This window comes from Aythya marila, assembly GCF_965140915.1.
Source record: "Aythya marila genome assembly, chromosome: 21".
In the NCBI taxonomy this organism is placed as follows: Eukaryota; Metazoa; Chordata; class Aves; order Anseriformes; family Anatidae; genus Aythya; species Aythya marila.
In genome coordinates, this window is record NC_139062.1 from 6,028,446 (window position 1) to 6,041,516 (window position 13,071).

The window sequence follows — 13,071 nt, forward strand, 5'->3', positions numbered from 1 at the left end:
ACCATGGGCGGCTCTGGTGGATCTCGACGGCTGGATCCCGCTGGGAAGGTTTCCTGCAGCCCGGGAGCCACCAGGCTCTGGCCTGGGCTTTGCAGGGGTGTGAAGCATCCTCCCCCAAGCAGAAAGAGGCAGGGGAACCCGGTGCTGGTATTTCAGAGGATGGGAACCACCTTTAGAGGAGCCTGCACTTTAAATCCCCCCATAACGACTCCCTTGTCCTGCTGCCACGAAAAAAAAGTCCCTTTCTGGCCCCTGTTCAGCTTCGCAGAGAGGGCGAGCAGGAGCACAAGGAGCCCATTTAGGACTCGGCCATCTCCGGTTGCGCTCCCCGGGGACCTGCTGCAGGACGGCAGGCTTTAACCCGGCAGCCAGCAGTGCTCGGGGGCTGATGTGGCGATGGGGCAGCGCTCGGTGACCCCGTGCCGTGGAGGCTCCGCTCCCCGCGCAGGATCAGCAGCAGCAGCAGAGCCAGCGGGTAAAGTTCATTTCTGTTCCACTTTCTTGTAGTTCTCCTGCGGAGGAGACAACTCCCTGCTCGAGCGGCCGGAGGTGCTCGGAGGCGGCAGGTTGGTGCGGCTGGGGATGCTCGGAGAGGTGGGAATTTGCCTCGCTGGGTGGCCAAGCCCTAAAATGCAAAAGGAGCAGGACAAGGGGGGAAAAAATACACCTGCCCGTGTCGCTGCGTGTCGTTGCAGCACGGTTCGGTGGCTCTGATTAAGGCGAGACGCTATCAGGCACGGGGAAGGGCAGCGCTGGCGTGTGCCCGGAGGAGGAGCGGGGTGGGTGAGTCAGTGGAAAATCCCCTGCACGTGGCTGGCGAGGGGGGGACGGGGAAATGGGGACGGGGAGAGGGGGTTTCCGCGGCTCCCCCGGACCACGCAGCGGGGCCGGTGCAGGAGTGGTGGTGAATTGTGGCAGCTCGTGCTTTGTGAGGACTTCGTGGCTCAGGGATGGGGAAAGCCACGGTGGGTGGGCACGCAGAGCTGCTCTGCCACCAGTGGGGGGGAAAAAAACACCCTGAGGGGTGTCCCAAATGGAAGACGGGTCTCGGTCATGCGAGTCCCAGGTGCCACGAGGATGGCAGTGGGGTTGGGGCACGGAGGGTGGATGAACCACAGGTGTCCACATGCCAGGCTGGGACCTTTGGGTCCCAGGGGGCTCTGGTGTGGGCCAGGAGGGTGAAACCCCCTGGGGAAGTGTCCCCGAAGCAGGGACACTGAGGGGGGGGTGAGGGGATGAGGCAAGGCCAACTGTGCCAGATTTTGGGGCTGCGTCCTGCAGGGCAAAACGTGGTGGTGGAACCACATCTCGTGAGCCCTTTGCTGGAGGATGTCAGTCCTGGGAACTGAGCACTGGCCAGCGGGGTTTCCTTTGTTTGTATCACCGCAATTCCTCCAAAAAAAAAATTGTCTCGGGCTTTTAAAAAGCTCCAGCAGCCCTGCGGCCATCTCCCAAGTGCGGGTTGTGCCGAATCCTTGGGTGGGAAGGGGAAGGTCGTGTCCGGACCCCCACGGGTGCCAACGCTGGGTGTTCCTCGGGGGCTGGCAGCTTTCCTGGTGTGCTTTTGTCCTCCCGGCCTGGCTCGGCGTGTTTCTGTGTGTCACGTACAGTCACAGTGCGTGCCTGCCCCTATTGACTTAAAACCCAGCCGTCCCAGGCCCCGCGTTACACCCAGCGTCGCGGGCAGAGCCGCAGGTCGGGCGTGAGGGCGATGGGCACCGAGCGGTGCCCAAATTTCTGAGCCAATTCTGGGCGATTTTCTGGCAAGATGGGGAATGCCTGGGGGGCTGGAGGTGTGGAGGGGGGATGCTGAGGTTTGGGTGCCCTGGCAGAAAGGGAAACCCCCCCCCGTGGAGGCGAGGAGTGAGTGGGTGTGGGGCCGGCGAGCCCAGCCCTTCGCCGCCGCAACCACTGGGAAGTGGCTGCGATGCCTTTGATTTGAACTGCGCGTAATTACACGGGGGTGGAAAGCTGGAGGAAGGGAAGTGCCCGGGGAGGGAGGGCTGGGCAGCCAGCCGTGCCTCCTCCGGGACAACCCGACGGCAGGGGATGCTCGGAGGAGCTCGGCTCCACGGCACGGGGCTCTCCCAGCCGAGGAGGAGCTCGGCTCCGTGGGGAGCTCGGGGAGGCGAGGGCTGGATGGGGCCCTGCCCTACACCGGCTGGAAACCTCCTCCAGCAGCCCAGGTAGGTTCCTGCCTCCCCAACAGCACCGCAAGCGCTTCTTGAGCTCGTTTCTAGGAGGAACCGATCGACTTCTGGGGCTCAGCCAAAGCGGTTGAAAACCCTGGGTGAATTTTGCGGCCGGTGCGCAGCAGCGCAATCCCTGGCAAACTTTCACCCGTCTCAAAACCCCGTCCCCTGCTCGCCGAGCACCGGTGCTTTGTGCTGTGCTGTGTCTTTCTCTCGGCCCCCAAAATCGCCATGTCTGTCCTTCCCGGTCATCTCCTGTGGGCTCCCCGCGTGCCTCTTTTGTTTCTTCTGCTCGCTTCCTTCTTCCTGTGGCCCCTTCCTCGCTGCTGCCTCAGCAGCCGCCGGTTCCCGTCCCGCAGCCCCCAGCTCCCTGATGGTGCCCCCGCTTCGTGCTGCTGTCCCAGGAGGGGTCTGGGCACCCCCTTCCCGGCTTGTCCCTTCTCCAAGGCAGGCGCTGCCACCCTTCCTCCTCCCGGCTCTGCCTGCAAAATCGGTTTTGGCTGCTTCCCCGAGCAGCGCTGGGTTTGGCAGCGCTCCCGGAGCGAGCCCGGGGAGGGCAGCTCCCAGCACAGTGTGTGGCTCCGGAGCTGCCCCTCAGCAGGGATGCGAGGAGTGGGGAGAGAAATAACTCAAGAAAAGGCGATTCTGGGGTGGGAGCAGGGTGCAGTGGGGGCTGGCCGTTCCCATAAATCACAGCAGGGAGTATTTGTGGGCTCACCCCTCGGAGAAGGCTGCTTTCAAAGTTTCGTGGTGCTGTCGGGGCCCAGGGAGATGAGGGATGTCGGTGATGTTATAGGGGCACCAGCGATGCCGAGGGATGGTGCAGGATCCCTGGCAGGGACTCGCAGCCCCGATGTGCTGCCAGCACAGCAGGGAACAGCAGAGGTGGCTCCTGCTGGCCACGGCGGTGGCGTTGGAGGAGGTGGAGTTGGTTTGGGCAGGGTAGGATATCACAAGGGCAGGTGGGTCGTGCCTGAAAGCTCTGCCAGGCTCAAGAGGGGAGGTTATTAAGATGGAGCAGGTCAGCAGGATCCACAGGAAGGCTTTTAATTCTGTTCTCAGTGGCAAGAAATGTCAGGATGGGGAAATTTCAACAACAACAAAAAAAAAAAGGTGCAAAGTACGATCGGAAATAAAGCAGGGAACACAGCGAGTGGAAGCACGAGGAGCTTCCCAGCCTGGTTTGTTGGTCCCAAGCCTTTCTGCAGCAAGCACAGGTGGATTTAACCGAGCCAGGGAGCCCAGCACCAAAACCCCAAGGATTTACTGCCGAAGGCCAAGCCTTGAAATAATTATCCCAGCCTCCACGTATGGGAAGTGTCTGGAACTTGACTTGCTCTGCAAGCAGCCTGATGGTAATTTGGAGTCAGATTGTGGCTGGTTTTCCTCCAGCTCCTCTCTCCAGCAGCGTTCAGCTCCTCGCCCATTTTGCCCTGGTCTGTGGTGGTGCTGGGGCTCGGAGCTCTCCGTGGGGGGAGCGCAGTGTGCCGGGTGGGCTGCAGAAGGGTGCATGAAGGAAAGGAGTGGATGTGGAACGACTCCTGAAGTGCCTGGAAGAAATGCAAAGAGCAATGAGCCAGCGCACAACGCAGGGAGCACCAGCAGCAAAATGGGGGCATGCCCGAGTCGCCTGCACGCCGCTGTCCCTCCGTGCTCTGACGTTTCCTGGGCGAGATGCTATCAAACCGGCTGGAGCTTCGCCAAAACCAACAGGAGGTGGCCAAATCAGCGGCTCCTCCCTGCTCAGCCGGGTGACCTCAGCTTATTTCTCTCCCTGCTTGCCCGGCTGGGACAGGGGATCTGGCCAGAAATATTCCCGATGGTGGGCCAGGGATAATTTGGGTGGTGATAATTAAGGCCAAAAGCGCCCCGCTGTGCGAGGAGGTGTTCTTCTGGGGGTGTTGGTGTTGCGCAGCACGGGCTGGGCATCGCAGGTGGGTGGTTTTGTGACTTCTCGAGGAGTTTGGTGTTGTTTGGGGCTTGAATCCTCCCGTACGCAGGGCTGTGCACGAGGGTGCTGCTGCTGCAGGCAGGTTTTGTGGAAGCCAAGCTTGTGGGTCTCAAATTAATGACCGAGCTTGTGGATCTCAAATTAGTAGGAGCAGTCATTAATGAGAAGGGTGTCTGCATGCAGACACACAGATGAAGGGAGGCTGGAGGAGCTGCCAGCCTGCCTGTTCCCTGGGGCTATGGGCAAAGCAAGGAGGAGCTCAGGGAGCTACCCCCAGCTCCCAGAGTCTCAGGGCTCACCAACACAAGGCTTGGGCAAAATCCTTGGGATTTCCAGCTCTGCCTTGGCTGTTGGAAGGACCTGGGTGGCATCGCTTGGAAAGAAAGCTGGCAGAGGAGGGTGCGGATCCACCAGCCCCAGGACCAGTATGGGAAAAGGGAGATCTGCACTGAGCAGATGGAAGCTGACCTACAGTGGGCTCGGTGCCCTAAGGGGTTCTCCATAATGGATTTATTTCTCCAAATCTGACTTGAGCCTCAGTGCTTCAGCATTGCAATCGAGACTTGGAGACACCGGGGTGCTGGGGCTCTGCCAGCAGGGTGGGAGCTCCTCTTTGGCAGAGGCTGAAGGTGACGCTGTGTCCCCGGCACCTCTGCCGTGCCTGGTGATGCAGCAGCCCCACAGGTTTCATGCCAGGCTCTAAATAACCTCATTTTCATCCGAGGTGAAAATCGTCTTGTGTGTCACGAGCTGGGCTGTCCCCCAAAGGGGCCGTGCTCTGCCTCCTGCGCCGACCTCACCCGGGAGGTGTGGAGCAGAAGAGCCCCGGAGCTCAGGCTGCTCGAGCTCGCTACGTGACAGCGCGGGGGGTTTGACCTGTTCCCCGAGCTGCCAGCTCATTGCTCGTGATCTGACGACAGAGGTGTTGCTCCTGGAGCCTGGTTTAGGAAAGCATTGTCACGGGAGGCGAGGAACGCAAAGGTCTCGCCGGGCTGGGAGGAGCGTGGGCGTCCCTGCCTCCCCGCTGGGTTGGTGTTTCACCGGGAGCACTGGGGCACGGACGTGGCACGGAGAAGGATCAGGTGCCTCCTGGCTCGATCTTTGCTGTAAAGCAGTGCCGATGAGTTTGGTTTTTTCTTTGTGCTGAAGGTTTGTTAAGGGAAGTCAGAGCAGGGAGGCCGAGTGGCAGCTGCGCCGTGCCGGTTTAATGATTCGGAGATCCTGGTGTAAATCATTGACAGCGGCGAGCACAAAGAGCGCAGGTGTGCGCGGGATGGGGACAAAGGTAGCTGGGGCGGCAGGGAAGCCCCTGTGCCAGCAGGGTGGTGGCAGGGGGACGCAGGCAGGGGTTGCAGGGGACAGCTGGAAGTCCTGGAGGGGCACGGTGGGCAGCACGGGGTGCGTCACCTCGGTGCCAGCAGGCTGGGCGAGCGAGAAGGGAGCGGAGCTGCATGGAGAGCCCTAAGGATGGTGAGTAAGGACGGGTTACGCATGGATTGGCACAAAGCTGGAGTGGAGGCAGCAGGCAAGGCAGGGGTAGTGTCCTGCTCTGCCTCGTCTTCCTCTGGATGTCCTTGGAGAGATGGTGCTGGCCACAGACAGACTTGTGGTCGGTTTTCTGCTTCCCAGGTGCTGAACCTGTCTCCGTGCTCTCTGCTTTCCTTCCCATTGAGGCCTCCTCTGCTCTTCCAGAGGCTGCAGCTGCCTTCTCCAGCCATCAGCATCACGGCACCAGGGTTATGGCCACGCGAGCGATGGCAGTGCTCCCTGCTAAGCCGAAAGGAGGGATAATTCGATGGAGAGAGCGGCTTAGGCACAAAGCCTTGCGGTTTAATCTGATTTGCCCTCTCTGCAGGCGAGGGATCTGCGCACAACTTTCCAGCTCTGTGATGATGGAGAGGCTTGGAGAGGGGTGAGGTGCTAGAGGGAGGCCAGCTGTGCTGGGTGCATGCGCAAAGAGTCAGAGGCGGAAAAAGGGGTTGCTTCTGAAACCTTTTACCCCCTCCAAATAAAAATCACCAGCGAGTGGGCTGCTTCTTTCCTTCTCTGCTGCTCACGACAAGTAAACGGCCGAGGTCTGTGCTGAGGAGTGGTGCAGGGTGCTGGTAGTGGCACTGGCAGACAGTAGCAGAGCAGCACGTCGGCTGTGCCGGCCTGTGTGCGGTGTGAGCTCTGTCCTAAAGCCCCAGGAGCAGTTTGTGGGTGAGATCTCAGCTGGACGATGGCTTGTCTGCAAAATGCCTCTCCAGCTAGCATGGAGCTGGCAGCTTTTTTGTATACATGTATGTGTGTCTAATGCTATATTAAGAACCAAAGCATCCAGCTAAGAAGGGAAGACCAAAATCAGAAGCAGGGTGCTGATAAAGATCAGACCAGAGGGGATGGTAGAGGCAGTGCAGCTGAAGCAGTGTGTGTTTGCGTGTCTTTTCCTGAAGAAAATGCTCCGGTCTCTTGGTGTGGCTTTGAAAGCAGCGAGCAGTAAGGAAATGGCAGCTCTGCGGTGCTGGCAGCGGTCGGGATCCTCTGCCCTTCCTCGCTGCCATGGGATGGGAGAGCAGTCCCGGGACTGCCAGTCCTGCTCAGAGCTGCGTCTGGGTGGCGGGCTGGAAAAAACTCCTGGAAGAGGCTTTGCTGGGCTGATGGCAGCCGTCCCACTTTTGCCTCCAGTGACGGAGGGAGCTGAGAAATGTGCTGAATGAGTCCCCGGCAGCGCTGGGGAGGAAGGGTTGGAGGATCAGAGGACGGAGCTTTCCGACCCGACGAGCCTTGGAGGGCTGCAGCAAACCCTGGGGACGTGGAGGATGAAGGAGGAGCCTCGTGGATGAAGGGGGTGAGCAGCACCCCACAGCGCCTCGGGGCACTGGCATGGCTGGAAACGGGGCCGGATGCAGCGGAGGGTGCGTGAAGGTTTAGGAAGTCTGATGCAATTCGGCTGTTGCAAGATTTTTCCAAGCCCGTGGAGGTCAGTGGGTTCGCAGCGCGCCCGCAGCGTGGGTGCTGCCCGTGGTGGCACGGAGAGGTGCGGGGCTGCCGTCCCGGTACAGGCAGCATGCTGGCAGCAGGCCCACCAGGAGGGTGAAATTGGGCTTGTGGGTGGCTTGGGGACACCCGAGGGACCCTGTGACAGCAGGTGCTGGCTCCTCTCTGCCAGCACCAGCGAGGTTTGTCCATCCTCAGCTCCTGAAGGTGAAAGCTTCATCCCACGTGGCTCCGGATACCTGCTGCGGAGTTAAAGCTGTGGGGTTTAGAGGTCACGTTTGGGCTGTCAGTTCATAACCACGGGGAAATGTTTGCAGGATTGTCTTCAGACAAGCTGGATTTCCAGCTAGGGCTGTCAGGAAGGGCCGGGACGTGGGAAGGAAGGGAGCTGGGGGTGGGCAAAGCCATCGCGTGCGCCGACTGCTCCTTCCTGGGGAGCTGAAGGTCGGGCCCACCACGGCGTGCTGGCTTCCCCTGGGAGAGCCCCTGGGCTGAGAAAAGCCCCGAGGAAGGGCAGGCAGAGCGGGGTGCCCGCGGGAAGGCAGGCGCCAAGCCACAGCTCTGAGACTGCTCCTGGGAACGGCTGTGGCTGGTGGGGAGAAAAAAAAAAAAAAAAAAAGCAGCTCTGTTAGCATCGACTTCCTTGTTTTAATTGCTCTCATGACTCAGGATTTTGTAGAAGATGTTTGCAGCGCTACTTTTTTAGGACGGGAATGATGCTCGGGGGGAGGTTGGGGGCACACGGGGCACGGACGCCGACAGCAATCAGCTGTGGGATCTCTTTGGGAGCCTCCAGAGTATTCGAGATAAGTGGGGCGAGGTGGGAAAGTTTGCTCGGTGCCCTCCTTGTTTCCGTGTCTGCCTTTTCCTGCAAGTGGCTGGAGTCGGGCTGTTTTCTGGGAACGCTGCTCGACTCTGCCCCGTGACCCAGCGGCCGAGGCGTGCTCTCGGGCTGAACAAGCCGGGACCATTGACCCGGACTGCTGAGACGAGGAGCGAGGCCGTGCATGGGAAAAGCGAGCAGCAGCATCCTGCCCAAGGGACGGCTCCTAGCACAAGCAAGCTTTGCAAAGCCGAGGCTGGGGAGGAAAGGAAAACCAGCAGGCGTGTTTGCGCCGCTGCACGCGGTTTTTGGCACAAATGGGATGTTGTTCCACACCAGCTGTGAGATCGGTGTGGAAATGGGGGCGCTTTGCTGCACGCATGCAGTTTCCAGTCACAGGTTTGTGCTCCTTGCTGCCATCCCCGCGTGCTGAGGTCCAGCAGGCAGGCTGCCAGGAGATGCAGCCGTGCGTGTTTATTTTCGGAAAGCAGGCGCATCCAGCGTTTGCAGCTGAGAAAATGCAGCAATTCAATCCAGGCCGGGTAGCAGGAGTTTGGTGGGCTGGGTCACAACTCCACCCTGGTGCCTTCATCTGGATACACCCAGGGGACTCTTCCAGGGTGGGTTAAAGCTGCCCAGAAGGGAGCAGTGGCTTTGGCGTGGGCTTTTCTGAGGCTGTGCTTTCGGCTCAGCCCATGCAGGCAGCAGCCAGGAAAAGCTGCACGGTCGGCTTGGCTGGGAGAGCTCTGCTTTTGCTTTCTCTTCCTTGTGCAGGGAGGGTTCGGAGGGCAGGCAGCCAGCTCCACAATCAGCTGCTCTCAATCTTTCACAAGGGAAAAAAAAGGAGAAGTAATAGAGCCTGGGATTTTTTTTATTTTCTCCCGAGTGGTTTCAGGCGGCAGTAGGTTGGGTAAGGCTCTGTCCATGCGGCGAGGAGCAACGCTCTGAGCCACGATGGGTTTTTTGGGCAGCTGCCGTGAAGAGGTGGGTTGTTGCCCTCAAAAAGATGTTGAATCCAAGTTCCTAGCAAATGTTAACAATTCCTCTCTTTCCTCAGGTGGGTGTGTAATACGGCTAAGAAGGTAGCAAAGGGTCAGGCTGCGGCTGAAGGTACCTGCTGGGGAGGCGCCCCTGTTCTTCAGGAAGTTAGAGATTTAGGAACATGTTGCATCTTGCGGCTTCCTTCGTGCTGCTGGGGTTTGGTAGGGCTGGAGAGGAACCCTCGGGGTGGGAACGTGATGCAGGCGGTGAGGCCACTCAGCAGAGGACTCGCACCTGGGTGAAACGTCATGGGACCGATGGCAGCGGAGGTGGGAAGAAAGCTGGGTGGAAAGAAGCAGAGCCAGTGGCGCCGGTTGATTTTTAGGACAGTGCACCCGAGCCGTGGCGTGGAGGGAAGCAGCCCACGTTTGGGGTGGATGCTGCTCTGCAGATCCCCTTGGAACGGGCAGCGAGGCCCCCGCTGCCAACGGCTGCGCTATGCGCTCTCGGCAAGGCGCGGTGTAATTAGATTTCCAGCATCAGCAGTCCAAAAACGACGTTATCTTGCCTGCTAGCCGCGTCGTGTCCCGCGGCAAGCTGAGTAACCGCGGCTTTCCTCTTCTCCCCAGGTCTCACTGCCCGCTCCGGGAGGGCACCGCACGCATGGTAGCCGGCCTGGCCACCCGCTGCCACCACGGGTGCTGTGAGGTGGCCGCCGCGGGCAGCGGGGCGCGATGGCCCAGTCCCGTGCCAACGGGTCGCACTACGCACTGACGGCGATAGGGCTGGGGATGCTCGTCCTGGGCATCATTATGGCCGTGTGGAACCTCGTCCCCGGCTTCGGCCCCGTCGAAAAGCCCGCTGCCCACTCTGGTAACAGCAGCAAGCCCGACCGTGGCAGCGGGGGCATTTTGAAGAGCAAGACGTTTTCCGTGGCGTACGTGCTGGTCGGGGCGGGGTTGCTGCTGCTGCTGCTCTCCATCTGCTTGAACATCCGCGACAAGAAGAGGCAGAGCGAAGAAATAACCAGGGTGCAGCACCAGGCATCGGCAGAGCCCTCGCAGCAGGAGGACAGGTGAGCTTTGTGGGGGGGAAAGGGAGTGGGGTGGAGGGTAGAAATGACCCCACGGGCTTTATTTTCCTCTTGCAGGAGGTCGTGAGCAAACAACCAGCAGTGTGTGCTCAGATAAAGGTGGGCATGGCTCATGGTTTAGGGTAAAAGCTTTTTTTTTATAGCTCAGGACAAAATGAACCCAGCTGTATTTATGGTGTTGTGGGTAAAGGGAGGCAGTGTTTGTGTGTGAGCTCACGCTTTGTTGGTCTGCACGCTGTATGGCACGGGGTATCACAAGGAGATGCTGTTAATGCTTAACACGGGTGGCTGCTGCGAGGTGGACGAGGAGCTACAGAGGGGTGGGGAAGAGGAGCAGGAAGGCTGGGGCTCGCTGTCTTGGTCAGCGTGGCTGGTGGTGCCACGTAGCTGTTGAGCTGCAGAGGTGCAGTCAGCGTGGACCTGCTGGAGGTGTGCAGGGATCTCCGGTCTGCCTGGGGAGCCCCGCTGCACCTTGCAGACCGTGTCCTGTCCCCACGATGCTGGCTTGAGTCTGTCCAGAGAAAGGCAGCGGGTGGTGAAGAGGAAAAGGGAGAGGAGGCAGCAGGAGAAAGCACCTCTTGCAGCTGCTGCCTGAGGAATGATGCAGGTGAGGGCTGCTATGGCTTCAGAGGGAGGTAGTTTGTGTGCTTGGAGACCCTAAGAGACCTCTGACGCCCCACCAGATGTTAAAAGCACCTGCCTGTTGCAGAAGCAGTGCAGAGTGTAGCTGTGCAGGCTGCATGCAGGTACCCGGGGCACAGACAGGCACGTGTTTCTTCGTGTGGAGCTCTCAGCAGAGAAATTGAAGTGATGCGCCCAGCCAGACACATCCCAGTGCCATGGCAGGGTGGTGAGGACCCTTCTGTGCTCTGAGAAACTTGTGGAGAGGTGAGGAGAGACGTTGGTGTTCTGCCTGGGGAAGGAATCACTGCTGAGAGAGATAAGAAGATTATCAAGAAGATCAATTTATTTGCCAACAAAATCTCAAGTAAAGACGTGTGAAATAGAAACAAGTCTGAACATAGGTGCGGTTGCATCCTGTTCAAAATGTCATGAGCTGGTGTATATATAAGGTGGAAGGGCGGATATTCCGTCCTTTATTTTTGGAAGGGTAAATATTCTGTCCTTTCTTTTTGGTTGTCTTTCATCTCCTCTCTCTGCCCCACACCCCCCGTGAAGCTGAAACGACGTGCAGCTGATGCTCTCTTATTCTCTCCTTCAGCCAAGAAGAGGACGAAGACACGTCCTCCCGCTACTACGTCCCCAGCTACGAGGAGGTGATGAATGCAGGCTACTCGGAGCCCCATAACCAGGACAGGAGCCACAGGCTCAGCGTCTCGCTGCCCTCCTACGAGTCACTGACGGGGCTTGACGAGGGCGCACAGCCCCAGGGAGCAGCCGGCACGGAGCCTGGCGTGGAGCCTGGCACAGAGCGGCCTCCTGGTCGGCACAGCTCGCGCCTGAGCAAGCGCCTGAAGCCCCTGAAGGTGCGGAGGATCAAGTCGGAGAAGCTGCACCTCAAGGACATCCGTCTCAACCTCGCCGACGGGAGCAGCACCCACCCCATCACGATCGAGCCACTGACACCCCCGCCAAAGTATGAGGAGATCCAGGAGAAAGCGCTGGAGAGCCAACAGATGACTTAGAGAGGGGAATTTGGTGATTCTGCGGGTTGAAAACACTTGGAGAGGCTTGGGCAGAGGGTGTGGGAGCATTTGGCACTCCCTGGATGCTGAAATATTGAGGGAGCAGTCAATGGAGACTGCGGCATTGCACGGACAGGACCGTCTCTTCCCAGGATGGTGTTGTGTCAGATACCATGGGGAAATGGCAACGTGCCTGCTGCTGTGAAGGACACAAAGGTCGGAAGGACTGGATATGTGTTTTGTGTTGTTTTAAATTAAGGACAACCTAATGTATCTTCTCTCCTTTGTGCCTTGCCCCAACAAAAGGTTTTGAAGCCACCCAACTGCTATTTAGCAACAGTTTTCCAAGAGAAAAAAGGAAATGTTCTTTTTTTTCTTCTTCTTTTTCTTTTTTTTTTTTTTTTTTTTTTTTTTCCCAAGTATTTTCTTTCAGAGTAAGGCAAGCAAAAGTGTCAGATCAGTGCCGTAGCTGTTCTCTGCTCCAGTCACCGGTGGGGCTGGGATAGTGGCATGGGGCCAGCCCAAGCCCATGCAGAGTTGTGTGCTTGCTGGTGCGAAGCAGAATGAAACGAGCCCTTAAACTTGTCAGACTCGTAGGTAAGGCTTTACCCATAGGAACTTTCTTACTGGCATCAGCGCTTGTGCTCCTGTGGGAGAGGACTGTATTTCTTGCCTCGGTGGTTTTCTCTTTGTGCGTTGTGTTGGGAATTGAAGGGACAGTTGGTGAATGCAGGGGGCTGGGAGCTGCAGTAATGTACCTCTGCCAAGAGGTGTTCAAGATGTGCCGGGTGCGAAACGACTGTAGAGTGTGCTGTGCAAGCAGACCTTTTCTAAATAAATATTTTGTACATGGTGTGTGTGTGTGCATTTGTGCACAGATGGCTGTTCCCACAGAATGTAAGATAGAGCTGTATGAAATCAGGCAACTGTTTTAGGGTGGGTGCTGCTCCTCTGCCATCCTGGAATGACCTCCTCTACCTCCTGGGCTTGCAGCAATGCTATGGCCTACAAAGTCATGAGCATCCTGCACTCTCAGCCACATATTCCTTCACCTTGTTTGAATGTGGAGGGGTGTATGGAGAGCTAAATCTCTCCCAGATTTGTAGCAGTTGTCCATGTTGTGTTTTTGTTGATAGGATGCTGATATTGGTGTAGGTACAACCTGTCTGATGGAGGTTGACTTGGTGATAGTTTAAGTAAAATGTATGAGAAGAGTGCAAATGGTCAAAACAGAGACAAGAAAGAGATGCTGATCCAAATCAATATAACAGTATATTTTATGGCTTCATATTCCATTATTTCTATTATTTTAATCACAGGATATTCACTCTGTTGTGCCCCAAAGGACAACATGATCCCAGATGGGCAGAATAGCTTCATATAATAAGGGTCTTCCTTAATCAAAT

General features: G+C 58.0%; 1 protein-coding gene across 4 annotated transcripts; it reads left to right on the forward strand.

The window, feature by feature from the left end:
- The first annotated feature begins 545 nt into the window (after nucleotides 1–545).
- TMEM51 (transmembrane protein 51) lies at nucleotides 546–12,512 on the forward strand. Of its 4 annotated transcripts, none has more exons than XM_082776771.1 (3): nucleotides 546–566; nucleotides 9,556–10,001; nucleotides 11,242–12,512. In XM_082776771.1, exons 2-3 carry the CDS (start codon nucleotides 9,661–9,663, stop codon nucleotides 11,663–11,665), a joined length of 765 nt encoding a protein of 254 aa, XP_082632897.1. In that variant the 5' UTR covers nucleotides 546–566; nucleotides 9,556–9,660; the 3' UTR covers nucleotides 11,666–12,512. The 4 variants fall into 4 exon arrangements, with proteins under 4 accessions (XP_082632897.1, XP_082632895.1, XP_082632896.1 ...); XM_082776769.1 differs by lacking the exon at nucleotides 546–566 and adding an exon at nucleotides 2,024–2,186; XM_082776770.1 differs by lacking the exon at nucleotides 546–566 and adding an exon at nucleotides 5,174–5,292.
- Nucleotides 12,513–13,071: the final 559 nt, after the last annotated feature.

What these genes read in the sequence shown, in the direction of transcription:
- TMEM51 (XM_082776771.1), top strand. Translation starts at nt 9,661, where the DNA reads ATGGCCCAGTCCCGTGCCAACGGGTCGCACTACGCACTGACGGCGATA. An exon ending in CCCTCGCAGCAGGAGGACAG is followed by an intron (nt 10,002 to 11,241) that starts GTGAGCTTTGTG and finishes TCTCTCCTTCAG; the next exon opens with CCAAGAAGAGGACGAAGACA.